At 42.9% G+C, this 26,849-nt stretch overlaps 4 protein-coding genes across 13 annotated transcripts; 1 reads left to right on the top strand and 3 right to left on the bottom strand.

Annotated features, from left to right (window-relative positions):
* Window positions 1-56: 56 nt before the first annotated feature.
* On the bottom strand, window positions 57-3,894 carry LOC126873510 (uncharacterized). Its single transcript, XM_050634457.1, has 2 exons — window positions 3,461-3,894; window positions 57-2,486 (listed from the first exon to the last, which is right to left on the bottom strand). Exons 1-2 carry the CDS (start codon window positions 3,581-3,583, stop codon window positions 945-947), a joined length of 1,665 nt encoding a protein of 554 aa, XP_050490414.1. The 5' UTR covers window positions 3,584-3,894; the 3' UTR covers window positions 57-944.
* Window positions 3,895-4,095: 201 nt separating this feature from the next.
* On the top strand, window positions 4,096-5,437 carry LOC126873517 (pre-mRNA-splicing factor Syf2). The gene is made up of 4 exons (XM_050634485.1): window positions 4,096-4,341; window positions 4,444-4,584; window positions 4,672-4,967; window positions 5,040-5,437. Exons 1-4 carry the CDS (start codon window positions 4,252-4,254, stop codon window positions 5,203-5,205), a joined length of 693 nt encoding a protein of 230 aa, XP_050490442.1. The 5' UTR covers window positions 4,096-4,251; the 3' UTR covers window positions 5,206-5,437.
* LOC126873506 (TGF-beta-activated kinase 1 and MAP3K7-binding protein 3) lies at window positions 5,222-16,700 on the bottom strand. 9 transcript variants are annotated; one of them, XR_007692435.1, is made up of 12 exons: window positions 16,462-16,700; window positions 13,858-14,389; window positions 13,501-13,790; window positions 11,036-11,173; window positions 9,091-9,619; window positions 8,075-8,461; window positions 7,705-7,923; window positions 6,934-7,085; window positions 6,748-6,841; window positions 5,839-6,665; window positions 5,680-5,736; window positions 5,222-5,574 (listed from the first exon to the last, which is right to left on the bottom strand). XR_007692435.1 is itself a non-coding variant. In XM_050634443.1 (10 exons), the coding sequence occupies exons 2-10, from the start codon at window positions 11,141-11,143 to the stop codon at window positions 5,549-5,551; spliced, it is 1,836 nt and encodes a 611-aa protein (XP_050490400.1). In that variant the 5' UTR covers window positions 11,144-11,173; window positions 12,827-13,416; the 3' UTR covers window positions 5,222-5,548. The 9 variants fall into 9 exon arrangements, 2 of the variants coding, with proteins under 2 accessions (XP_050490400.1, XP_050490401.1); XR_007692439.1 differs by lacking the exon at window positions 11,036-11,173; XR_007692436.1 differs by lacking the exons at window positions 13,501-13,790; window positions 13,858-14,389.
* Window positions 16,701-17,202: 502 nt separating this feature from the next.
* LOC126873514 (chloride intracellular channel exc-4) lies at window positions 17,203-25,241 on the bottom strand. 2 transcript variants are annotated; one of them, XM_050634467.1, is made up of 4 exons: window positions 25,011-25,241; window positions 19,168-19,473; window positions 18,742-19,068; window positions 17,203-18,649 (listed from the first exon to the last, which is right to left on the bottom strand). In XM_050634467.1, the coding sequence occupies exons 1-4, from the start codon at window positions 25,077-25,079 to the stop codon at window positions 18,569-18,571; spliced, it is 783 nt and encodes a 260-aa protein (XP_050490424.1). In that variant the 5' UTR covers window positions 25,080-25,241; the 3' UTR covers window positions 17,203-18,568. The 2 variants fall into 2 exon arrangements, with proteins under 2 accessions (XP_050490424.1, XP_050490425.1); XM_050634468.1 differs by lacking the exon at window positions 25,011-25,241 and adding an exon at window positions 24,511-24,669.
* Window positions 25,242-26,849: the final 1,608 nt, after the last annotated feature.

The raw sequence follows: 26,849 nt of genomic DNA, 5'->3' as shown, positions 1-26,849 counted from the left end.
AAGAATTCTGTACAAAGGGATGACGAGTGCATTTAATATCCAATAACAATGAATAATAGAATCAAAGTTTAATAACATTTTTAATGTAGAAAGCGTTAAACATTATCCACGATTATTCCGCGCAAATCCAACAATCATCGTTCTTCATAACAGTACCAACAGTATCACGTTGTCGATCGTAACGCAAATAACATATTCGTTTATGTTCGTTCGTACATATTCGTTCGATCGATGTTAACGATTACGAAAACTGGCATTTATTACACTATAAGAGCAAGACGTGAAATAAAAAAAGAGATGAGTTAATTACATACAAGATGAATACAAACCTAACATCTTTTCAACTATATATCACAATTTCGTGTATATGAATATCTAATATCTGTTAAAATATATATATGTATGTGTGTGTGTGTGTATATATATATATATATATATATATATATATTCTATATGAAATATCGATCATATATGATATATTCTATATGAAAAGATATACATATATGATATATTCTATATGAAAAGATATACATATATACACATAATATATCATCTTATTTTAAAATACGAAGGCGATCCGTGAATCCTTTATCTACATAAATTCTTAAGCGTACATCGCAACATTGCCTTACATTACTTTTTCCCTATCAACAATCGACCATTATTTATACCGTATACATTTTCGCTCATAAAAATAGTATTACAATATTAACGTATCAATAGCGTATGCTCAAAATAATTTCATAGGTACATGTTCTTCCCTAGAAGATTAAAAAAAAAAAAGTATGCATATACTTTGTATGTATGTATGTATGATTAATTATCAACAAAATCTATGTAATCATGGCCGTATTGGTACGAATACAAGTAACGCGACTGACTGCTCAAGGCTTAAAAAATAAAAATTTACGCGATGTCACGTTACCGGCGATTTCGTAAAATGATCAATGTCCATAGCACACGTGCAGTTTGAATAATTCTTTGTTAGCGAAACTCGTGTTACATTCGTCGCAGTAGTGCTTGATATCTAGCACTTCCATCGCGGCGGACATTTTGCTTGTGACACTACCTCCGATTGCCTTCATTAAAGCTTTACCAGATGTTTTATTTCTGTGCATAAAATTTCGAAAACTTCTTCGCAATTTCTTAATCGACACATTCGTGCTATCGGGTTTTCGTATCTTACCATTTCTCAGACAAACGTCTTGACTTCTCAAATATCTCGTCGAATAATTTATCCCTCCGATCCGATGCAAACCGACTTTCCCCGACTTGAATTTATCCTTGGACAGATTTCGCAATGGGTTCCAATTTGCTATACTAAAATTATCGGTATGCTGCGCACGGTTTACTCGTACATCGCAATTAACTCTATCGTTTCGTACGTTTACATTGTAATTGTTAGGCAGTGCATCAATCTCATCGGTTAGGGATAACATAGCGGCCGATACCGATCCGTCCAGTACCAGATCCTCGAGATCTGACAGCTGTTCCGTCTTTATATCTGACTTTACTTTGTTTCGCATCTGTTTCGGCATCTTTTTCAACGGTAATTTTAATTTGCTTGCAATATTCCGAACTTTCGTCTTATCCGCTCCATGTTGATCACTTTGCGATCTTTGGTTCTTATTCGCGGATCTAGAATATTTCCGTATTGGTTCTCTATAATCAATGGTCCCTTTTCTCGGTCTTAAGACGCGTCCTTCGAAATCGAATTTCTCTATCTTAATCTGCGACACGTCGAATTTTGTCTCCACGATCGTTGACCCATTCTCATTGTTCAATGACGAGCAAGTGGAAAGCTTTTTCCTAATTCCCGCGTAATCTACAGAACATTTTCTAGGCCTCAAATTACGAACTATCGCGTCTTTCGAAGTTTCTTTCTTCCCGCTACTAGATTTATCCGTCGATGGGCTGAAATTCGAAAAAGTAGTTCTTCGCGAATCTTTAACCTCGTTGACAAGCTTAACTAAATTCGATCGTTCCCTGAGTGCTCGATGCGCCGACAAATTCCCCTGCTGGACAGCTGGCGATACGTTAGCGCAGCCGTCGTTGTCCTGCCTCATGGCGTTTATTCCACTACATCTCGATATTTCGTTGCCATAGTTCGTAGGTACAGTTTGATTACTTTGGTCCGCTTTATCACAGTAACAACCGCAACGCGCGTACGAAGTATACGTTATAGGATCTGGAATATTATCGGATCGGACACTGTTCACCGGATAAGTTACCGAACTCATCGAATTTATGTAGTCGTTATCGTCGTACAGGTCGTAATCCGGTGGCTCTACTTTGATCTTGATGTTCTCTATGTGCACCATCGGCACACCGACACTCTCCTTCGAGTCCTCCTTTCGCATCCATGATAACTGATTCTTCAAACCCGCGTCTGTCTTCAGACAGTCCATGTAGAATTTGTGAAACTCCTCTAGCTTGTAACTGCACCGATGACACATGTGCTTCGGCAACAGGTCCATTTCGTGCACCTGCAGGATACACAGCCGATGCGAATGCCAGTGTTTGTTAAGTTCACGTGGTCGCTTATAGGATACGAGGTGGGGACACACTACACGTGCTCTACAAATACGCGGAGGAAGTTAAAGGGCGAGAAATTCAAGGGATCCACGTTCCACACATAAAAACGTTTTGCACGAAGTAAAAATGGCAAAAAAACTGCATAACATTGTTGAAACGAAACGTAAGACAACGTTTTTAAATGTGATTAGTTGCGTTTTCTATTGAAAAAAAGAAAACAGGTTATATAATAAAACAATATTTCGATCCCAACAACGCGTGTACGGTATCTTTCTTCCTATTTACACAATAATATTCCCGTTAATATCGTTGGAATACGAGTTACATGTATTTATACAAAGTTCTAAATATATATTATATTTAATTCTCTTAAATTATCACGTACTCTCCTAACTAACAGCAGAAGCTAATAGAGACGAAACTCTAAAGCAATGTTCGTTTCCACGACGGAATATTCCCTATTTTCCATATCTAAGAGAAATTCTACTTGGAAATAGTTCGCTTTAAACTCGCGATTTTATCGATAATAACGAGTTAAAAGAAACGATTACGATTTAAAGTTATGCAATACGTTAAAAGTGTTTATGAGGCTCATTGGCGCGAAGTAACAATAACCTCACTTTTAGTATCATAAATACAACCAATAAACCTATTTACGGAAAAGTTTCAACTTTTGGTAAACGTGATCCAACCAGTTACAAAGATACGTGCAAAAATACGCGGATCTGGTACACGAATGAATTTTTATTAAAAGGAAACATCGTTGCGTTTTGATAATAGATTTTGTGGCAAAAAGGTGGTTTAGGAGGGGGCGTGAATGATGTCAGGAAAGAGCAGCCAAGTACATACATACTTACACGGTACACGTGAAATTCATAACGAAACGATACGAATGTAGAAGGGAGAAGAGTGATATGACACGTACCATGATCGGGAGAATGGCGTTGATTTTCTTCACGTGGTTCTCATTCTTGTCAAAAATATTAATCGAGATACCGGATTGCTTGCCGCAAAGGCGGCAGACGCGACTAGATTCGAGGGTCTCCATAACGGTATAGGGAGAATTAATTTGTCCGGGAGAATGTCGTGAGTGGCGAGTGAGGAGCCGCGTGCGTGTCTCTTCTATCCTTGTCGTGATCGCCTCAAGGAGAGCTTTCGCGGCACCCTGTGACCGCGCTTCGCGGGTAATCCCCAAAAGCCCCGCAGAGCGCGAACTTTCTTCTGCGGCCCAACCGCCGCCAGCGTACAATTCTGCGTCACGTTTCACCGTCGGGGTTCGCGCAAACGCGAACCTTCACAAGTGCTGCTAACTCGACGACAAGTTGTGATCGACCGGTACCGCCTCTCAAAACCTTCTACCGGCGGACGAAAAATCACCTGACTTCTCCCTCGATGCCTGTCACCACGGTATCACCGCGCTCCTAGGATTGAACGACAGGATCCGTTTATTGCTCTCTCTCTCCGCTCGCTCCACAGAGCAGATCAATTTCAATCGATCCACCACCCACAGAAGTCGGGCAAACGGAGTTCGCCTTTTTCGTCGACGAATCGTAGCTTACTGACATCTGTCGCGGCTTTCGGTATACACGTATTACACGGGGCACGACCTACGTGTCGGTAACGTCGCACCACCAAACTGCGTTCTAACCTTTCGACGAGCGCGATCGACACCGAATTACTCGTTGGCAATTATCGGAGTTGATATCGAGGCTCAGGATGGATAACGAGAATGCGAACAATGAGAAATCATTGGCGGAGAAACATGCCGAGAGAATGAAACGCTTGCGGGAACTGCACGTGAAAAGGGTCGGTAAAAGAACAGAGTAATTCCACCTTAACCTGTAATTTCAATTTGTCTCTTCCTTGTTTTCGAATGTAGCCGTTTCTTACGGAATGTTGATTTCGTAGAACGAGGCCAGACAGCAAAATCACAAAGAAGTTATAGAGGAAGATAAAAGGAGCAAGCTTCCTTCGAACTGGGAATCGCGTAAAAGGCAAGCCGAATGGATCGTACAGGACGAAGCTGCGAGAAAAGCTGCTCAAGAGAAGGTAATCTATAAAAAAAAAAAACAATTTTTACAGGGTGTACGTTATAGGGTGTGTCGATCAAATTTATACGTACGGTGCGTTTTATAGGGAGAAGACTACGAGAGAACGAAATTACTTCACATCGATGCGACAGAGGCAGAACGTATAGCAAGAAAGAAAAAAAACAGAAAGAATCCAGATCCAGGTTTTTCAGACTACGAACAAGCAGCTATTCGGCAATACAACAGGCTGGTAAAAAATATCAAACCAAACATGGATTCGTACGACGAGGCTAAAGAAAAATTAGGCCCGGCCTTCTACGGCGATAGAAACACTATATTACACGGTCTTCACGAAGATAAGAAAGAAGCTGTTGACAAAATGGTGGAAGACTTGGAGAAACAGTTAGTATTTAGCAGCCTAATGTTTATTACATCGTCGGTGCATCGTCATTCTCTGCATGTCTCTGTTTTCAGGATCGCGAAGAGAGAGAGGTATAGTAGAAGAAGAATGCACAATGACGACGCTGATATCGATTACATCAACGAACGCAATGCTAAATTCAACCAGAAATTAGAGAGGTTCTACGGGGAATATACGCGCGAAACGAAGCTAAACTTGGAACGGGGTACAGCTATATAATAAGTGAATATCGTGCTAAAGGACTTACTACAAATATCTTGTATTTTAAATAGTATTTCAAAACTCATACAAATAGAAGTCAGACTACTGATAAGTCGTTGATTATTTAGTAATCAGAAGTGAGAATGGTACATTTTGCGGTACGTTGTATTCCAATCTTACACCTGAATCCATCGTTATCAAAAATCGAGTTATACACTGATCTCTTGAATAAACGAAAAATTGAAGTCAATCGAGTTATTTAAATTTCTGGTTCTCCTTTCCCGATCTGTTGGCTGCTACTTTTTATTTAACTTAAATAATGATTTTATATACAGTTTTCACGTTTTTAACGCAGTTCACATCATACCACCCAACTATGCACTATCCCTGAAAAGAAGCATACATTTTTTATATCACACACAGTCTGATATCTTTGGTCTCGTAGTAGAAATCGCATCCGAGAAAGATAAAAACGAAGGGAAATATACTCACGGCTCGGAGAGAAGTTGTGATGATGTGTAACTCGTATATGAATATCTTGAGTTTCGCCTACAAATCGTACATTATACATTTATGGCTGGTATTTATCTACGGATAATCTTTTTCTCGCAACATAATTTTACTTAACGTTTAAAGATATTAGTTACTTACCAATTTACGGTTACCGACCCGTCGAAACGATTAAACAGATTAAACTATTAATAATTAGGGAAAAATGACACTGTAACATATGCTAAATTAAACATGCCTTTGGTTAAGATCAATTCGAATGTTTAATTCAATTGAGTTTATTTAAAAAAAAAAAAAAAGAAAAGAAAAGAAGGAAGAGGATAGCACACGGCGTCCATGCGTTACGTTTAAGTGCGTCGGATAGTCATGTTTTATTGATGTCGCATCAATGCTTGCGGTGGTCGTAAAACAATTTTCTCGCTCACGAGCAAATATTTTACAATAAGAAACGCCACCTCTTGTAAGACATTCGATCACAGTAGTCAAGTATAGAGGACCGTACGTATCCGGTATTTCACAAAATATCATTGTTCGAAACAAATTCGTCAATTGACAAAAACGTCATAGTAAAAAAGGGACATGCTGTTAAGGTACTGGATTTTATTTTCCCAGAGGTGCTGGAGGCGGCGGCGGAGGTGACGAATCGATGTTCAAGCGTGTTAACGAGGCCGTAAGGTCGTCTATCGATTTTCCAGAAGTCGTACCTGTGTTTCCGTGATCCAACAGCCTCGGCATGTCGCACTGTTCGCATTTATTCATCAATGGATGATTGTCGAAGGTGCACATTCTACAGACCCAAGAAGGTCCGTCTCGTTCCTCTCTATCAACGTTGTTACCGCTCGGTTCCGGTTGCCAGGCGGGTGGCTGACTCGGCAGAGGCGGTGGGTCGGCGCTGACAGATCTCGATGGTAGGGGCTGACCCGTGTAAATACGCTGATAAAACTTTTCGTTCGTTTCGCCCAAAGGTACTGTGAAAACGAACGAAAGAAGAGAATTTCGTGCGAGGAAGAGCGAGGAAGGGAAATCGTTTACTAGCAATAAAATTATTACCTCTTGGGTCAGACCACTGATCTACCTCATCCGCAAGTCTGTCGCATTCAACTTGTAGCTGATAGATCTCGCTCCTCAATTTCTTTTTCAGTTCCTGCAAAGTGGTCGTTAGATAACGTGATTTTATTTACGTTGGGCACGTTATAATGGCACGTTAAACGAGCGAATGACCGACACAGGGCATACCTGAGGAGGCATCGAAGAATCAAAGGGCCTCGTGAGGGACTGCAATTCTTTCTTCATAGCTTCGAGTCGTCCTTTCTCGGCTCTCAATTCCCTGGCGAGTCTATCTTTTCTTGCTAACTGCTCGGCGACCAATTCCCTTTGATGCTCCGCCACTGCGTTCCAACAATCGAGTAATTAATTGATCGTATCGGATAAGAGATAAATAGATGTAATCGGTAGATGGAATAGAAGTTGTTCGATTTAAGAAGTTTGTTAGTGGATTCTCGAGTAGTTTAACAAATGTACGGTTATACGCGTTGTTAACCAAGCACGAGATGCATCGGTACAAATTAGGTCGACTCGACTCGATCCCTGTCGACATATTATTTCACCGCGTGCGAACGATCAAACGGTAAAGACGAAATGCGAATCGTAGCGTTCGGGAAACGCGTCAACATGGAGGCGAGGCTGCTCGTGAGAGGGAATAGCGGATCAGGTGGTCCACGTAGAGTAACCGCAAGCGTGGCTATGTATAGACGGAGCGTGGGGTCAGGAATGCGTAAATATCGTTCTCAGTGTTACATGCGTGGGCGTAGCATGTGCGACGGAGTGGTTTTCGCAGGTAAATATACGTGTACGCGATTCCTATAATACGAGAATTGGGAAAACAAAGCGAGAGCCGCCTTTATGGTATCGGTAGCGAGTACGTATATGGCGAAAAATAAAAATAGCCGGGCTGAAAGGTTATTTTCATGGCTCGGCGAGAAACGTAGCCACGGCGGCGGACTTCACCTTGATTCAACGGCGATCGGTTCTGATCGGAATTGGCCGGTATTCGTTCGCCAATGGGACTGGAGGGCGGCGAGGTCGTGGTCGGTCCTGACGGTGTTGTCGGAAGGCTAATGGAGGGGGCGATGTTTGTCGTGGATGGTACAGAAGGTGTGGTTGGGGCGCTCATTGTCGTCGTGGGCCTCGGTAACTGACTAGGTGGTCCTGCTGGAAGACCTGCAACTTTCACACTTTAGTCAGACGATCCGATCTCTCTGATCGTTCGCCTCGAACCAAGGTCACAATTGTTGCACAGTCTGAAAACTCTGGCGACAGTTGCACGTACGACAGATGTGAAACAATTGAAAGCATACAGAAATACAGAAATACAGACCTGGTGGTCTCTGAGGACCGGTTTGTACCGGCGGTATCAAGCTGTTGGGTCTGATAGGGCCCATCGGAGGTCTGATTCTCGCAGCCGCCACACCGCCAACGGCTCCCGCGCCGATGCTGATCTGAAGACGGCTTTGAAAGCCCCGGGGATCCAGGGAGGAGCTCGAGTAAGTCAGGCTCGAGCCCTGAGATCTGATGTCGATCGGAGGCTGCGGTTCCGAGGATGGCGGCCTCAGCGTCAGACTAACCGAGGTGTAGCTTCGAGTGTGATCGATCTGCGGGCCCGTGTTCTCCACGTTGAGTAACGGCTCGGCGTAATGAGTCCGTGGGTCGAGCAGCAGATCGCTTCGTTTACAGGCACCAGCGATCGTAGGCACCGTTCGAAAGTCTAAACGGTCGTCGGTGGAAATAAAAAAGAAAAATGGGTGTTCCGTTAAGAGTAAGTAACGAGCGAAGGTGGAATAAATCAGACGATCGACGGTACGACGTGCAAAATGAAAAGAAGTCGACGGTACCGTAATCAACCACCGTAACCAAGGGTTAAACGTTTTCGTTCGACCAACAGGCAAACAGGTAAATCTCCGTCGCACAGAGCCACGGCGTCGCGTTACGCTCGTTACGATCAAAATTGAATTTTGCTGGCATCGCTGCACCCGCAAACGAACCCGTTTAACTCTTCTCCGAATATGGCAAAGTCGGAATATAATAGGCGCGAAACTGCTGCAATCCAGAGACGATATCGGCGCAGACTACGTACACTTTGCGACAACGTTGCGATCTACCGTCAGCGAATCTACGAGAAGCGATTATTGCTTCCTGTATGCATACTCTCATACGTACAAGTACATGCTTGTTGCTACTTTGTCGTATCGAAGATAAGAAACTAAAAATACATCACGAGTATCCGCCGCTATTCACCGTGAAGCGCCTATCCTTCTACGTGATATTACGTTATTCCGATCGTTCGTTTCGACTTGCCCTGTCGCTCGGCCAACGAAACCTCAGGTAGATGCGTACCGCGATTGCCAGCAGGGCTGCAGGCAACGTTCACGTTCAGCTCGAATCCGGCTGGCTCGTTTCCCGCGTTCTGGACTTTGTTAAGGCAGTTCGCGTCGCTCGGTCCGGTGCAATCGTCGAAGAAACCGCGCGACGCGGTCGTGCAGACGGCAGGCGCTGAAGAAGGGGTGCTGGCTGAGTCGGCAGCTATCGGCGACGAGGCTGATATCGCGGCTGCTCGTGTACAGCTAACGGGACAGCGCCGTGCCATACCAATGTCCAGCGAGGCTGGTCTGTGTGGTCGCGTATTGTTGTTCGTGCTGTTGCTGGCGCGTTGCAACTGGCTCATCGTGCAGAAACGTTGCTGCTGCGTGGCCAGATGGTTCGCTCGTTGATGATGTTGATGATGTTGCTGCTGTTGCTGTTGCTGCTGCTGCTGCTGCTGCTGGAGGATGGCGCAAAGTGCCGCCGGTGGGAACGCGCCCGGAGACTGACGTGACTCTTGAGTGGCACGAAGGCTTCTCGCGCATGTCTCCCGATCGTGGCTATTCTGCAACGCACAGATGCACCTTGGGTCAGCCGATTTCCGGTCATCGCGAGCGAGCCCGCTGGCAGGGCGTTTCAAAATGTTATCTTTCTTTTTCTTTTTTTCCTTTTGTTTCTATTTCTTTTCTCGGTTTTTTTTTTTTGTTTGCTTCTCGACTGAAAAATTGTCTTGCCTCTGCCGGATCCTAACGCACGATGTTACACGTTGCTGGCAGATTCGTCGATTAGACAGGAGTCGATTAGGAGGAGTTAACCGTTTGCGGTCCGATTGGGTTACCCAGGTACGAAGGACGGATTTGCATCTGCTTTTCAATTCCGTGGTACAGATCGTCGTAAGCGGAGTTTGCTGGCGCGAGAACGATAGACCGCAAAAGGTTAAACAGTGCCAGCCTTTCGCTCGCCTATCCTTCGTACTTTGCCGGATAGCGTGAAATTCTGGGACTTTCTAGTCTATTCGTACTGACAAAACGTTGAAAACCTCTGTATGTCACTGGCACGTAACGTATGTCACTGGCTCCTTAGTCATCGCTTGCACTTATCTAGTGCATTTTCATCTTTCGAGACACGTCGAAATCACGTATCAGGTTCCCCTGGCTTTTCACCTTTCAAGCAGATATTGCGTTATACAGGCTACAAAATACGCGCTGTCGTAAATACTGATACGAGTTAGAAAACAACGATTAGATATTTTCGATCGAGCAAAGGTACGCAAAAATGGCGCCAAACAAAAAAAGGAAAAAAGAAAAAGGAAAAGAAAGAGAAAGAAGAGCGATAAAACTTGGTTTCGACATTGTCGACATCGTTTGAACTAAGGAGAGCAGAGCACCGCAATTGGAAAGACGATGATTGTTGCGGTGACTGGGAAAAACCCAGAAATCCCAACGCGGATACAAAACGTTATATTATTGTTTAGTGCGGTCAATCTTTGCTGATTAAGGGACATGTTCCGAATGCGCAATCAGAAAGGAAAAAAAAGAAAGGAATAAAAGACAGGAAAAAGAAAAAGTAAAGAAAACCAAATGGCCAACACAAAGGACGTCTATACACACAGGTTCCACGCTCGTGCAATGAGAGAGAGAGAGAGAGAGAGAGGAGAGAAATTCTGTGCCGTTAATTTGCAATGCCAGAGATTATGGTATACTCGTGGTGTACGCGAATGGTTAGTCGTTATTGCGACGATCGTTTTAGCCATGACGGATGAGCGATAAGAACAAATCTCCGTAAAGTGGTTTACGCGGCACACCGTGTGCACACTCAAGGAGCCCATCTCGGAAAACTCGATCCAGCGCGGTGGTTTCACAGCGGTGCCAGCCAACGACGCCGTATCTTACCAAACTCTCTTCGTTACTGCACTGTAGATCGAATTTTCCGAGAGACCAGCATAGGAGCAGAATATCTGGCGGACAAAGAGCACCTATACCTGGGCGATGCACTGGGAAACGACGTGATCAGGGAGCGCAGGGAACTGCTGCTTCAGCTCATGGAACAGCTGCATGATAGCGATGTTAGAGCAATGGCACTCCCCCATCGTGGGCCCCCATCCTCCTGGCAGGCCTACCTGTGGGTGCCAGGGTCTCTCGTTACACCATCCTTTGATCGAATATGATTGGTCGAAAGAACAAATACGCCCACGGCTGATAAACTATCGTCGTTGCTGTCAGTCGATGGAGACAGAGCGCGAGATGCGAAGATGAGAACAGCGTATTTTCTGCGGAACGACGTTGGTTATCGGTTCTCGGTGTCTGATTGCGAGTACCGAAAGAGCACGAGGTGTTGCAGACGAACGGAACGAGAGCGAGAGAAGCAGGAATTCGGCAAGATGGTCGAAATTTTGTAGTTTAGTGGATAAACGATTTGGATGGCCTCCAAATACGACGTTTCGTGCAGTTTCGTGTCGGTGCGCGAAAGTGTTTCAAATTATTCAACCACGGATGAGCGGACGGGGATGCGATTAATGAAGACAAAGTCGTGAGAAAATGAAAAGGAAAAGACCGTGGAACCTGCCGTGGGGCAAATCGTTTCGCTTGTTACAGACGCACTGAAATATCGCGCGATCGTGCGTTACGGCCTCTTAATTATAACGAAGGTCACACCAAACTTCGACCAGTGAACGCCACTCCTCCCATCTTTGCTAATCTTCCTGCTAACGGGACGACCGTTAAATCATTGCATCGTGTCGTTATTTTTCATCGTTTCGACCACGCTCGCAACGTGCCTCTCGGCCACCACGACCACCTACTTTTTACCGCGGCAAAAGGAAGAAACGCGACAAGACGCGACACGACGCGACGCGACACGACGCGACGCGACGCGACACGACGCGACGCGACACGACGCGACGCGACACGACGCGACGCGACGCGACGCGACGCGACACGACACGACACGACACGACACCACGTTCTTTATTTAAACCTGCGACTGTTTGACCCATTTTTCAAGAGAAACGAAAATCGCATGAATTTGTCTATAGCTGCCTACCCGATGTTCCATGGAAATCTTATCATTTTTCTAGACTTTTTTTACTTTTTGCTTCGCTTTCGATCTACGCTATCGTATCGTATAACACGGCGCAATCCGATTTCGATTCTTTCACAACTACGTTCGTCGCCGATTTTTTAATAAATCTAGAGTTGGACGGAGACACCAGGTTCGTGCGATGTTTGCGGTGTGTCTAACGTTCCACTTGCCGCGTCTCCGCAACGTTTCATGGCTCGATAACTTCGATACACCCGTTACGTTAGGGAATTGGCAGCGAACAGAGAAACGGTGGACACCTGTGCCGCGTGGCACGTAGGAGTGCCACATAATTAGCCGGCACTGCGCGTGCCACGCTCCCACGCGTATACGCATGCGCCTATGCTCCTGCAATCCTCCTTGCATCGTATCGTCGTATCGTCGTATCGTCGTATCGTCGTACCGTCGTATCGAGAAACTTGCAACTTTTATCACAGTTCCCAAACAAAGTAGACAGTTGGAAAAATTCACTTCCTAGCAATTTCGATTCTACCGTCGACTCCCTTCTCGTATAAACCAACAACAGTTACGACACTTGTATGCCCGAGTATGGGAGAAAGACGAGAGAAGAGAAAAAAGAAAACGATATAAAAAGACGATATTTAAACATCGACGACATGCTCTATTCGCATCGAAATTCGACGATCGTTTACGAGTCACGGTTAGAATCGTGAGACTTTAGAAATCGACGTACCGTCCGATTCGCAGCAACTCCTGTTCATTTTTACGTCTAGATGCGTTCGGGTCTAGATCCGGATAGTCGAAAATCCACAAAAATCGAAAAAAAGAGTAGAGAGGAAGGGGGAGCAGAGAGAGAGAGAGAGAGAGAGAGAGAGAGAGAAAGAGAAAGAGAGAGGCGAGCACAGGGTCGTTCGGTCGATCGGAAGAAACTAAGAGGTTAGAAGCTGTACGCGTGCAATTCGCACTTGGCACCGGGCCATGGGAGAGAATAAAGTGCTAGATAGAATTAATAATTCGGCTCTCTTTCTTCCGTCGCCTCGCACCTGGCAGGCCACGGTGTGTCAGGTGAGTGAGGCATCAATCAGAGGGAAAACTGTTTATTGGCACGTAGCCCTGCGTTCGGGCCACTGGTCAGAGAGCGTTCGCCCTAACCGGCGTGTCTTCTTTTAAACGCCGCTACTTTCTAACGCTCACGCACGCGTCTTTTGCCGACCGTGTCCCGGATGAGACGACGAACTAAACCGCTTTAAAATCTCACGATCCGACGCGTTCCTCGTCAACGAGATCGAAGCACGCAACGTCATACAAAAACGTCCGATGCAACTAAAATCAAATATATTCGCAATGAAATATTCCATTCGCACGTCGACGTTACAAAATAGCAATAGTCTTTTATCGTTCTTTTACCTAGTGTATTTCCGTTTCGACGGTATAAACTTAGAGTTGTAAACTTAGAGTTGCAAAGTTACTTTCGCGCCACTCTGTATCCGTCTGAATCTGTCACAGGCAGTTTTTACTGGTCCTACTGGCAGTGCCTGCCAAACGGTGTCGGCCGTTCGACACACAAATGACGAAAATGCAAATAAACGTGTGTGTGGGCAGGTACTCGATGCGGAAACGTAACAGCGAATCGAATTTGTTCCGCCGTGGATTGTGCAAATCTCTGGCGAACTCGCTTCCCTCTGCCAAACGGAATCCTGCGAAACAAGCGACAAAATAAGAGAGACACGCGCGATTCTCTTCGACCACCGATACTTTACTTACTACTTGCTGCTATTAGCGACTACTCGGTTAGACTCGATCCGATGGATACGACGGTTTCGCGGTCTTGTCGCTTATCGCCAGCGGACCCAATATACTTTCCCCTCGGTCTGACAGCAAAGGAGCAGCATCTTTTAATTGCACCAGACACGCAGCATGTTTCTATCGGTGACACAGACGGGATTTTAAGAGCGGGCCGAGGAGGAGGAGGAGGAGGAGGAGGAGGGGGAGGGGGCGACGGCGAGAACGCCGTTCGTCGGGACAGGCGAAAAAGGAAAAGCGGAATTCCAACATGCCGGGAAGATATTTGTGTCATGAAATACCCAGGAGACACAGCGTGGCCGTTTTCGTCTACTCCTGGCAATACGGGCAAAAGTAAATTCCACGGCAATTTTCACGCATTTCCAGTAATTTTCAACTCTTTATTATTACTCTTTCAACTGTCCGATTCTTTCATCCTAGTTTCGCCATGGTTCGAAAACCTTCCAACAACTTTGCTCGAACGTCACACTCTGCCAAACGATTCCTCTTCCTCCTATAACCGTAATATACATGTAAATTAATAAAAAGGTTCTGTCTGCGACCGAATGTCATACACCATGTGATCTAAACGTTTCAAGAAAAGAAAAATCACATTCTAACACGATAATGTTAAACTATATTATACGAAATATAGAAAATTATTCCGTTTAAGTTCAGTCGACACCTGTTGCTTCGTAAAGCCGCGCACCCATCGGCCGGAAGTAATGCGCCTACGTACGTTACGTTAGTAGTAGTTAGTAAGTACGTTAAGAAAACGCGACGAATCTCTAACGATAGAACAACAGCGATAATTGATATTGTTCGCAAGAAGAAGAGCCGGTAGATCTCCTCCGCTGGTATAATTATTTACGTTTCCACTCGCGCGAACACCAGATGCAAACTACTCGGCACCGGCGATAACTCGCCGTTTTACGCGCAATATTTCAAAACTGCATGAAACCGCGGCCCAATATCATGGCCAAGTGAAACTACAGCAAGGAAAAAAGAAGAAAAACGCGTCGAGCCTAGTGGCAGACGAAAATAAGGAACCAAGAATAATAATTGACGGGGACGCGACGCTAACGTTAAGCAGAGCTACGATAAGTTACGCCTCCAGGCAAAAATATACGCTATCCTGAAAATAATGTTACACATTTTTCGCGTAGAGAAACGTCAGTCAGCGTTCGTCACTGTGCAAACCTTTCGACTAAAGGAGTAAAGACTGGTCGACGACTGCCACATGATTCGTCACGGTAATTCGTCTCACAGATCAATCACGGATTATTATATATTTACTATTCGTCAAGGTAGAAGCGACGACACGGACAGAGACGCGCGATTGTCGTCGGCAGTACGAACGTGACTTTAACAGCGTACACTGTACACGCGTATGTGCTCGATATGACGCCAGCTCTCTTTACGATTTCGATAATTCACACGCATCCGTAAAGTTCGTCGTTAATTCTCTAAACAGCTTTTTCACGCTATTATAAATATCGTTGACCTTTAAATTCTGTTTCCGCATGTGCCAAAAAATTTGAATGTAGACCTCTCGGTTGGAACGCCTCGATGATCCGCACAGTTATCGGACAACTAACATCGAGAAATCCTATCGAATTAGAAAAGATCGACGGTAATTAACGAACAGTTACATAACTCGAAGTACATAGTAAATCGTTGGACAATGTATTGGCCAAAAGTTTATTATCCCTAGGGTACATATTTACGAATAAAAATAAAATACACACATACAGTGTTTACTGTCGTAATGGCCGCTCGAAACAACACTTTCCAACTGATTAGCGTAGTTTTTAAATCGAGAGGCACGTCGGAGCAGCTAAAATCGTCGACGAAGTTTAGAATTCGTAGCACCGATTGACCCTGGTTCCTCTTATGTCTATGACACGCTTCAAAAAAATAAAACTATAAAGATCCTTCGCTTTTGAAAATACCAATAGCTTGCCGAAAGGAGCAACGACATTTCCTTCTTTGAATACGAGATAAAGAAAGATCAGTTCACGGGAAACTTTGATTCACAGGACACTGTACGTAAATAGAAGAACCGCGATAACATATAGAAATAGAAGTCTGATGAAAAACAGTTAACGAGATGCATGTTACATCGGTCGATAAGAAGATTGACGTTAGACTACCGATATCAACTGATATATGTCGGGCAAAGTATAAAAATTACTACATTACTGTAACACGATTTGAAAATCAGCGCCTTGAAAATCACGTAGAAATCCGCGATAAAGATAGAAAGCGGTTAACAGAGAAGTATTTCGCTGTTCCATCTATCGTCTACTTATCTATCGACGACAGTATCTATCGATAGAAATCTGTCGTTAACGTATTATCGTAGTTTCCAACACGTTCGCACGTAAATATATTTCGTATCGCGTGAACTAAATGCAATTAGAAATTCAACTATACTTCCCTCTTCGTTTCCGTTCATTTTACCCTTTCTACAATGCCAATATCGAAAACTTTTGCATAATCCAAGAATTTGTCACAGTCTATTCGAATTTCAATCGTACCATCTCAACGTACAATCCGGTTTGAAATCGTAAGCTTGAAACTCACCGGACGGCAACCATTGGAAACGTCCAACGAACGAGGAATCAGTTAACAGCTCACTTCCAGCACTCGATAAAGACACTTGGTAAACGTCGCGATTTTATTCATTTGCTGCAAAGTGAAATTTCAACTGCCACCGTATAGACACGCGGATAACAGTAACTTTTCTGTCGTTTTCCAATATTTTAAAGCACGAACAAGCGGCGACCGTCCGCTAAGACCACTGATCAGCTGTGCACTGCGTACTGAAACGACATTAATCAATAGAGAAACCACATATGCTTTCAAGTACATTTTATTTAGAAAAATACCTCAATGCATTCGAAATATTTCCGTCTAACTAATTATTTACCCATTCTCGAAGATTCGAACGATAGTTTATGGTTTAGACGATGAAAATAAAAGGAGCTCTATTGACTACATAGTCAAGATGGCCGCTCACGCAGCAAGTGCTTCCCTATTTATGAATGGAAAACACGTCGTAATAGTCAGTCGCAATCACAAGCAAGGGGAATCCGCGTGCTATTTTAAAACTCGTGCCAGAATGGACCAACGGTGTCGTTAAGGCAGAGAGAGGGAGAGAGGGAGAGAGGGAGAGAGCGAGAGAGAGAGAGGCGTACTTTTTTTTCGTTTTTATCAGACTCGTTTCAACGACAAATTTTTATCTACTCGACATCTTTATGAAAACTCGATATTTCTCGAATTCTTGCCGATAAGAAATAAGACGAACAAACGCACCTACGAATCTAAAAGTCAATGTAGATATTAATATATTCGTCTCTACAAGTGTAAACCAAAATAGTACAATAGCAGTAATAATAATAACGATTTACAATACAATGGTCATAATACAATTACGAATACAAAGTACCGAGTTTGTTAAATCGTCGAACGATATCAATGAAAAATATGCACTGTTTTCAAACGACCAGTTTTTTCCATCTTTATAAAGTCAGCATCTGCAAGCAAGTTCGAATTCATTATAACGTAGAGGTTGGAAGAAACGTATGCACTACGATTTCCTAGGATTCCGTTGTATATAGAAAAAAATACCTTGGAAGCAAGTGTTCAGAGCTTTGATATTATACGTGGTACGTGAGACTAGAATATCTTTTCTTACATTCAGACAGCTCGATACAATGGAGGATTATAATGGTCAATGCGGATGGCTGTTGAAGAATAACCATCAATAAGTCAATTTATTGATTAGTCGTTAGATGGATGATAAATACAATACGGATTTTAAAGAAAGAAAGAAAGAAAGAAAGAAAGAAAGAAAGAAAGAAAGAAAGAAAGAAAGAAAGAAAAAAAGAAAAAAAGAGAAGAAACAATAAAGAAATATATCAACCTAATCGATTGTTAATCGTAATTCAAATGCATACGTCCCTTTTGCATTTTCTACTTGCGTTAAGATCGTTCGCCATCGAAAGATGACGATCGAATACCTAGTTTCTCTTTACTCGAAGAAAAAAAAAGAGAAGGAAAGGGGAGGGGTGGCGGGGAGAACAAAAAATACATTAGCTTCGATCTAAAGTATACGTAAAAGATTAAAATGCCTTTTCTAAGAATAATGCTACTCAAACGAAGGTTACGTACGGTTTCGCATACGTAGCGGAGAAACGAGAAAAAGAAAATGGAAAGAAAGGAAAGGAAAATATCGTTCAAGTTTTCTGGATACGCTTACAGGTCGTTCTCGAAAGCCTTAATACATTCATATACGGTATCTTCTTCTGCCTCCTGCGGTAAAAAAGCTACTTGTTCTGCATCGGTTTAGGCCATAAAAGCGTCGACGATAATTTGTCAAATATAGGTAGCAAAATCGGTTATATAAATCGGTGTAGCGGGATCGGCGCGGTGAAACCTAGACGATGAAGATTTTTTTCACAAGAGTACTCGGACCCTATTATATGCTTTTTACAAATAGTGGACTCCGCTTTCCCAAAGAAAATCTTTCCCAAGGAATCTCGTCCATTGGAAGAACCAACAAAACTCTGATCGAAAATGTATACGACTGTGTGCCACTTTGTTCACACTGCTCGTGTCTACACCGCGATGTCGACGACTTTTCTGCATCAAAGTAACGAGATCGTAGACCCGACGGCAGAGGTCCAGCCTAGTCGTCGTTGACCTCGATTGGAATACTAGTGGTGAATGTCGGGGTCTCTAGCTCTTCGTGCTTCTTCATTTTCATGCTCTGCAACGATAACGTAACTTTGACAAGGTGTTACAGAATAATAAATAAAAGAAAGGAAAAGGTGCCCGGTTGCTTCAGCGTATATATCAGACCTGTTGTAATTTGTAATGGTTGATGATATCCTGATCGGCTGGGCAACTTTGTAAGAAGGCATCCAGCCTGTACATATGGTGCATATATCGCCAGAGATGCACCAAAGTCTCCGGAATCTCAAAGTCCGCGAAGTATTTGCCGGCCACCCTGATATGTTGGAGTCGTGGCATAAGTTCACAGTCGAAACAGCACATCGTGTCGCCTGTGAGGAAACGAGTACCCTTACGACCTAGATGCTCGTCGATTTTGCGCAAGTGTGCCATCAGGGACGATGATTTCGGATCTTTATCCTTATCCTTCGCGTTCAGTAGTAACAGTTTCAATTTCTAGAACAAAAATAGCGTATTTAAAAACCGCTTAGCGGCTAGTCTCGAGGCGAGAAAGTAGCGGTTTCTCGGCGGAGCGGCTTTACCAGTTATACATACACTGAACAAGTTTTCAACGAGCGTGGCCACTTCTTTGTCCTGCACGAAGAGATTGTGTCCACCGGGAATGTTCTTCATTATGTGCCGTTCGATTTTCTCGTTTTCCAATATCGCGTCGCCGTTATCGATTAGGATCGGCGGCGGCGTTGCCTGGAAATTGGTACGGAAATCGGGCGGCGGTTTCTGCATGTCGACCGTGGTCACTTTTAGAGAGATGGTTTTCAATTCGGCGAGGAGATACAGGTCCATAAAGTATTCCTGGCAGAAGAGGCACGCACCCTTTCGGCGACCATCGATCGTAGATGCCTGCAAAAATATATTCCCATTGTCAATTTATCGTATACAGCGCGTCAATCCACGGTAGCCGCGTGTAACGAAGAAAAAATTAATCGATGCTCACTTTCACCGTCTCTCTGATCTAAAATAGTCTGTTCGAACTCGAAAGAATCCCTCGAGCCACGCAAACACGAAACGATATCTGTTTTCTCCAGTTGATCGAGCAAACCGAGAGTACGTATATCTAGCATACTCGCTCCGCTCTCATTTTCTCCATGTCACGGTTTATTTATTTCCCTCGATGACGCAGCTTGCTTTATTCCTTACCAAAAGATACGCTCGCAGCTAACTAAAAGCTTCGGCTCGCGTATATAGCCATATGAGCAAAAACGCGTTTTATTTCGAGTATACCCGTATTCCACCTACGTATCTATCGTAACTGTCACGAAATTCGCTACCCGAATTCTGCGTGTGTATGTTTGCTTCAATTATTAGAAAAAAAAAAAAAAAAAAAAAAAAAAAAAAAAAAAAAAAAAAAAAAAAAAAAAAAAAAAAAAAAAAAAAAAAAAAAAAAAAAAAAAAAAAAAAAAAAAAAAAAAAAAAGAAAAAGAAAAGAAGGGAAAAAGATTGGCCCGATGGTATCGATGCATTTCGGATAAATTAAAGGTGGGCAGCGTGCCAGCTTTTACCAAGAACACGGTTTCTATTTTCATTTCGTTTCAACGATCATCTCGCTCCAGCCTCTGATCGTACACTTTGGCTGTTCAAGATATTAGTCGACGACTATGGTAGCCTGGTGTTGAACGAGAAAAAGAAACTGATTATTTTCTTTTCCTTTATTTCTTTTTTTCTTTTTTTTTTTTTCACGATGACGCAAGTTCGACCCGCGAGTTTTAAGAGCGAAAATGACGCGAGAAATCCCGATTCCCAAGAAACGAACGTGGCCTCTCATCTTCGAAGCTCGGCAACTTTTCGGCCAAGGCTAAAACGCGGCGGTTTTGTGCCTGGTCAGTTCCGTGTTTTCGAGAATACAACGAGCAGCGAATCGGCGGACACCGATCGCTTGCCGATTACGTAACAGGCGTGCCAATTATATTACGCAAGAATCGTACTGAAAAACAATAGAAAGGACATTTTCTGGATAGAAAAGGCGAAGAATAAACATAAGCTAGATTTCGATCGACTTTGGAAATGGGTAACGTGGGTATCCGTGTCACGAAATACCAGTGGCGCGGAAAGCGTCGACGCCGAATCAAATGTCACGAGGCATCGAACGTCTTCGATCGGAACGCGCAAGAGTAATCTTTCGCTCGACCGCGTGCCTGCCGTTGCTTCCTTTCTCTCGCTCTCGCCGCTTGAAAATTCAATCGTGATCGATGCACGGTACGTCTATCATCGTATATATCGTATCATTTTGCAACGACAAAGTCTCGGGTAACACGATCCTCGAATTTTTGCCCAGCAAGCTGCCTGAAACGTGGACGAGCCGAACACGAAACGCGCGTGCCGATAGTCTATCGAAGCAAATTCCTCATTTCTTTTGAAATAAGCGCGTTTCTACGCGCATCGCTGCAACTACACGGGATTCCCGTTTCAACTTGACCGACGAACAGAATTATAGAACGCATCGAGCGGTTTTCCATGCTCTCTCGCGGCTTTTACCTGCGATGCACACGCGATTAGAATGCTTGGCTTCGGCATATTGGCATAGAAGAGGACAAGATGCAAAAAGGAAGGGAACAATGCTCACGGATGCAACACGTCATCGAACAACTTGCTGTATAATGCACGGCATACGGTAAATAGGCGAATATTCGCTATCGCAAACCAACGTCTAACAGCGGTACATGTACGTGCATAATAAATACAGTTGTATGACGCACATACTATGTATGTCGTAGGTTTTTTCCGTATTCTAAGGATACGACGACCGTCATATCGTTCTTCTCTCTCTCTCTCTCTCTCTCTCTCTCTCTCTCTCTCTCTCTTTAGTACAACCTTTTAGCTGATGCACCACTATGAATAAAAATGGACGATCAACTGTAAAACGATTAACGCTTAAGCTGGATTCAGCTGCTTCTCGCATCGGCTTCAATAAAAATTCCTCTTCTTTCGTGGGAAAATTTGCATTGACGTATCTCTGCCGGGTCTCGGTGCAGAGATCGCGGCGAGCCTGCTCCAACACGCCAGTTACACAGAATTTTATATATTACTTTTGACATCGGCAACCCTCGTAACGACCTTAAAAGGAAGATGAAGCCGCGACGTCCGATCGATTCTTTATAATGACGCACAGTACGTACAACGGAATACGTTGCACGCAGACCATTTTACCCCACTTTATTTATCACATTAGAGCATTTTAGCCCACGCATCAAGATACCCTGTATGCAAATAAGAAGGCAAAGATGACTCATCCTCGAGATGGGCACGGGATTAACGGTTAAAGGATTCGCGGTGGATCCGCGAAGACCGATGAGAAGTAACGTTCGATGAGCAAGGCGAAGAGAGAACTATGACGGACGATAAAGAGAAAAGGAGGGAAGGGGAGGTGTTTACGCACGGGGGAAAGCCAGAAGAGCGAGGAAAGCGGAAGGTAAAGGAGTTCATCGTTTAACGGTAGAATCTCGAGGACCTCGCCGAGCTCCCCGTCGTTTCATCCCGTTTGACACACTTTACGAAGACCTCGCACGATCGCCTTCCGAGTGCAAGGTCGGCCAGTTACCATTAAATCTCTTCTTGTAACGAACGCCGTCGTTGAGTAGGCTCTCGCTCCTGTAGGATTCTACTTATAAGGCTGTCCGTCTCTGCTCCCTCGTCGCTAGACTGTGAATTTTTATGCGTTTACGGGTCCAAGTTCGAACGTGTCGATTCGCACGGGATACATACACACGGTATTTGAACACACATCGTACAAGTCAATTACGCTTATATTATGAAACATTTAGGCGTTTCATCTTAGCTCAGAGACGCGATTCTTATATGGTATGTCGTTGCCTCTGACTATCGTCGGCGTAACATTTGATTTTTCAGAAACGAATACTTGAGTTAAACGGATTTCCCAACACGTTTCACACTTTACCGATATACTTACGATAACTCGAGTTTCATTGGGGCGCTAACAAAGTTTCAAAACGTTTCGCACAATGCACGCGACATATGTATATTCGCGAAACATTCGTAACGTGCAAAAGCAGATAAAATATTCAAAGTAGTACTCGTACTCGCCATAACATTTAATAGGTAACAGAAATCTATGCCTAATCTAGGTTCCATTTGTTCCGTCGTATTCGTTTGAGCCTTGGTAAATGAAATATCCGCATCGCTATTTCTCTCTCTCTCTCTCTCTCTCTCTCTCTTGGTCAGTGTGTAATTACAAAAATTCACAGCATTCGAAGCATGAAAATTAGGTCCATGGAAGAGTATTCAGCTTGAAAATCTTTCTTTTAGATACCTGTTAACCAGCTAAGACGAGGTATCGAGATATTTGGATTCTTAAACTCTTATAACATAATATATATAATAGGAATTTTTAACACGAATTTTTTGTAATATTTACGATATAAATTCCATTACTTACTAGATTCTGTTGTGTGCAATTTTTTACTTCAGCGGTTTTAATTCGATTAACAGGTTATAAACCTTGAACGTTCCAAATCTCTGATATCGGCTATCGGATCTCTTTAAACTCTAATCTCGCTCCCCCCCCCCCCACTCTATCTATCTATCTATCTATCTATCTATCTATCTATCTATCTATCTATCTAATCTAATCTAAAATATTTAAAGAACTTTAATCTAAAGCTTTCAGACAATCTAAATTCATGAAAACTTTCGAATCATTCCGCGAAAGAGATCCATTAAACGAGAAAAGAGAACGAGAGTCGTATCTCGGATGAAAATTCGAAAATTGAAATGTAACGAATCTTGTTCGCCGATTGTCTCGTGAGACGTGTGCGACGAAATCGATTCCAATACGTTCGCTTGGTTATTTATTTATTGAGATGCTGACAACGATAAGAAGGAGAGCTGTTTACGAGGAAATTCGCGTCAAACTCCCCATCGAACAGATACGATAAGATTAGCGTTACCCATTGCCTGAAATAACCAACTGATAGATTCGATCGGCGAAAGTTTAATCGACAATTCGTAATTGGACAATCGAAGGAAGCCTCTTTCCTTCTATGGGGACGTTTTTCTAGAAAATATGGTGAAAGAGCATTCCGAGAAATGGAATCGAGTTCGTTCTCGATTAAATCGATTGCCGCGCGAGTCTACCTCGATTGTCCATATCGAGAAACAAAATTCATCTTTTAATATGTACACGCATTGTTTGCAGTTACATGTAATATTGCCGATATAACGCGATAGAATAACGCAAGAAACCGGTAAAAAGAATCGTCGAGTCATCGAATAACTTTACCACTGACGTTCGTACACATTTGCCAAATTAATTTCGATCGTTATCTTTCGATATTATCTACCGATTGTAAACGAAAAGTATGATATCGAGATCGCAAAGTAGAAGATTCTTTATTTTCGCGGTACTCTAATTAGTATAAGAATAGACCGGAACCTTCCAGTTGTTTTCTTATCCTTTTATATAGCGATGGCTACATACATATAAATGCTTCTAATCTCGTTAAATTGATATATAGCCGGTGCAAATGCGTCGTCGTGGTCGAGCGAGTTTGCATTTTCGACTGACGAATTAGGCGGGAAAAAGGGAGAGGCGGGGAGGAAGAAAAGTTGGTCCACTGGAAGCGTCCATTAAAAGCGAACAGACTCCAAAAAAAAAAGAGAAAAAAATAAAAAAGAAAGAAAAGAAAAAAGGAAAGAGGAAAAAAGTAAGAGAGAAAGAGAGAGGGAGAGAAATAAAGGAAAAATACATTATCGTCAAAATGTATCGTACGTATGAGATAATAAGAGCCAAGGGTTTCCTTTTTCTAGAGAGGAGTCAATGACGTAGAAAACGCGGCCAACCAGAATCACCGTTCGTACATATGTATTTATGTCTGTACTTCTTCGCATAGCGTTACGTCGCAGGAAATAGTTTCGTATACTTACCATATTCGCAGATGTCCCTTGTGCTTGCAACTAGCAATCGACGAATACGAAAAGCTTTTGAAATAACGCAGCTCGCGCTCTGCCACCATATTCCAGTAACGTAGCAAAGTTCAATTTATTGTCATTCGTTCGATTTTCGACACATCTTATCGATCAGCCAATTAATTGACTAAACTGTAGAAAGGGTGAAGAAAACAAAGAGGCAAAAGAAGCGGTTCGACGCTACTCGGTAAACGGTCGATGCTCACTCGAAGCAGCTTCTCTATTTTCCATACCATAAACTATAAACGATGCACACGTATCTTGGTCGGAAACGGTCGTTTCGACGGCGACTCCTCGTCACCGGATAGAAGAGGAAGAAACCTCGGGAGGAAGAAGAAGAAAGTACAGGAAGAAAACCAGTCATTCGATCCACGCCCATATCGTGCACGAAACGATCGCCTTTTTTCCCTATCTCTTCCTCCTTCCTCGTCTTCGTTCCACGCGTAGTATAAACTCACCTTGATGATCAACTCGATCTCGGGAACGTCGCCGTTGCTCGTGCCGTTCTCGTGGCTGTCGTCCGCCATCCTTACGATCGTACTTCCTTAGTTTAGACGAAAGGCACTTTTTTATTGTACTCCGCAGTTCACTATCGAACAGGACAGCTCCTTCCCCTACGATCAACTGCGACGGTACGCGATGGAGGCTCGCGAAATACTGACGCAGCGCGTGCTTCGCCACGTTTACGACAATAGCGCCGCGCCATGGAGAACCACGCGATTCGACGTTACCGACCACTGGTTGGCATACCAGAGGAATGCTCGTCCAACTTCTAACGTTTACGGAAGCGGCGACCTTCCGCATTTTTAATTGCAAATATGTATGTACATATAAATACAGCGGCACAGAAAAGTGTCCGAGCACTCATTAACATTATAATGCCTAAATGCTATAATACCGAAACACGGCTATCGTGATTATACATATTGTATTGGTTAAATTCGAAATAGATCTGAAAATGTACTATCCGCAACTTACAACATTTTTATCGAAAGCATATACTTTTCAAAGGTCGTCAAAGTATTTCAACAGTCGTTCGTTATATTACATCATATTCGTTCTATTAATAAACGAGACGATATTTAGCGAGAACGTCTTTAACGCTAATCGTATACTTAAAACCACTGTTCGCGCTATATATATTCTATACACCAAGTTTTCACAATAAGCGTATGTTTGCAACAAACGTTTTCTAACGTTTACGCATATACATTTTTCAATTGGTTTCACGATAGTCGTCTTTCACTGCACTAGTGAGATAATAGACATATACGTGACAAATTAGTGTTCAATATATGCGTACCAAATCGAAAAGAAAAATTCGATGTATTGAAAGAAGGGTTGTCGATACTTCGGGTTCAGTTATTTCAAATTCAAATGAAAGTATCTATGAAATTGGAATTGAAGAACTCAAGTAACTGTGGGTTGAATAAAACGAATTTCTCAGCTACATTATTTACGCATTATATTGTTAACGATAGTGCTTAAACAATAGAGCAACAATAATAAAACAGCATTTCATATGTACATAATCAATAATATTCTTCTTACTGTACCAGACGTCAGTTTCTCTTGCCTCGAAGATTGCACGACGTACGTACGCATAAGTGTCTATAAAATTGTACGACTAAAACCTTCCACAACACTCATACCATTTTACACTTTTCTTATAACCTTCATATATATATATATATATTACGGTGTTAAATGAATATAATGGAGAATGGGAGAAAGAGAAGAGTATGAATGATCGATAGAAAAGATTTAGCAGTTAGACGTACAATATTGTATATCAATAGAAATGATCCAAACTATCATTTCAGCTAGCGTTTCGATATTTTCCTCTTTGTTAATTCATGATGGAAAGATGCACACAGATAATCAATTGTATCCGCAGAAAAATATATGATAATATATCTAATTTTTTTTTCCATTGAATTTTGTACCGTTTTGTAATGTTTGAATATTTGCTTAGCAACGGTCTCTCATGATTCTAAATTTCACATTCTTGTATATAAGGATGAAATATTTCGTCTATGGAATGGATTATTTACCAAAACGTACGCGCGCATACACACACACACACACACACACACACACACACACACACACACACACACACACACACACACACACACACGCACGCACGCACACACGGAGTAAGGTTTATACATTACAAATAATAACTTTAACAACAAGAATTAGCTCTATGAACTGACTAATTTCGGTTTAGTTTATTAAATTGTTGGTGAAAGGCACGCAGGTTGGTTGATTCATTTATGTATGTAAAAACAAAA

Source organism: Bombus huntii, chromosome 14, assembly GCF_024542735.1.
Source record: "Bombus huntii isolate Logan2020A chromosome 14, iyBomHunt1.1, whole genome shotgun sequence".
Classification (NCBI taxonomy): Eukaryota; Metazoa; Arthropoda; class Insecta; order Hymenoptera; family Apidae; genus Bombus; species Bombus huntii.
The sequence above is the reverse complement of the archived record's forward strand: the minus strand, read 5'-3'. Positions and strand labels throughout refer to the sequence as shown.

Coding starts and splice junctions, on each gene's coding strand:
- LOC126873510 (XM_050634457.1), bottom strand. CDS start 3,583: ATGGAGACCCTCGAATCTAGTCGCGTCTGCCGCCTTTGCGGCAAGCAA. Junction 2,487..3,460: donor ACGCCATTCTCCCGATCATG/GTACGTGTCATA, acceptor TGTATCCTGCAG/GTGCACGAAATGGACCTGTT.
- LOC126873517 (XM_050634485.1), top strand. CDS start 4,252: ATGGATAACGAGAATGCGAACAATGAGAAATCATTGGCGGAGAAACAT. Junction 4,342..4,443: donor GGGAACTGCACGTGAAAAGG/GTCGGTAAAAGA, acceptor TTGATTTCGTAG/AACGAGGCCAGACAGCAAAA. Junction 4,585..4,671: donor GAAAAGCTGCTCAAGAGAAG/GTAATCTATAAA, acceptor TGCGTTTTATAG/GGAGAAGACTACGAGAGAAC.
- LOC126873506 (XM_050634443.1), bottom strand. CDS start 11,143: ATGGGGGAGTGCCATTGCTCTAACATCGCTATCATGCAGCTGTTCCAT. Junction 8,462..9,090: donor CAGCCCTGCTGGCAATCGCG/GTACGCATCTAC, acceptor ACGACCGTTTAG/ACTTTCGAACGGTGCCTACG. Junction 6,666..6,747: donor TCAGTGGTCTGACCCAAGAG/GTAATAATTTTA, acceptor TCGTTTTCACAG/TACCTTTGGGCGAAACGAAC.
- LOC126873514 (XM_050634467.1), bottom strand. CDS start 25,079: ATGGCGGACGACAGCCACGAGAACGGCACGAGCAACGGCGACGTTCCC. Junction 19,474..25,010: donor AGATCGAGTTGATCATCAAG/GTGAGTTTATAC, acceptor ATATTTTTGCAG/GCATCTACGATCGATGGTCG. Junction 18,650..18,741: donor ACCATTACAAATTACAACAG/GTCTGATATATA, acceptor TTATCGTTGCAG/AGCATGAAAATGAAGAAGCA.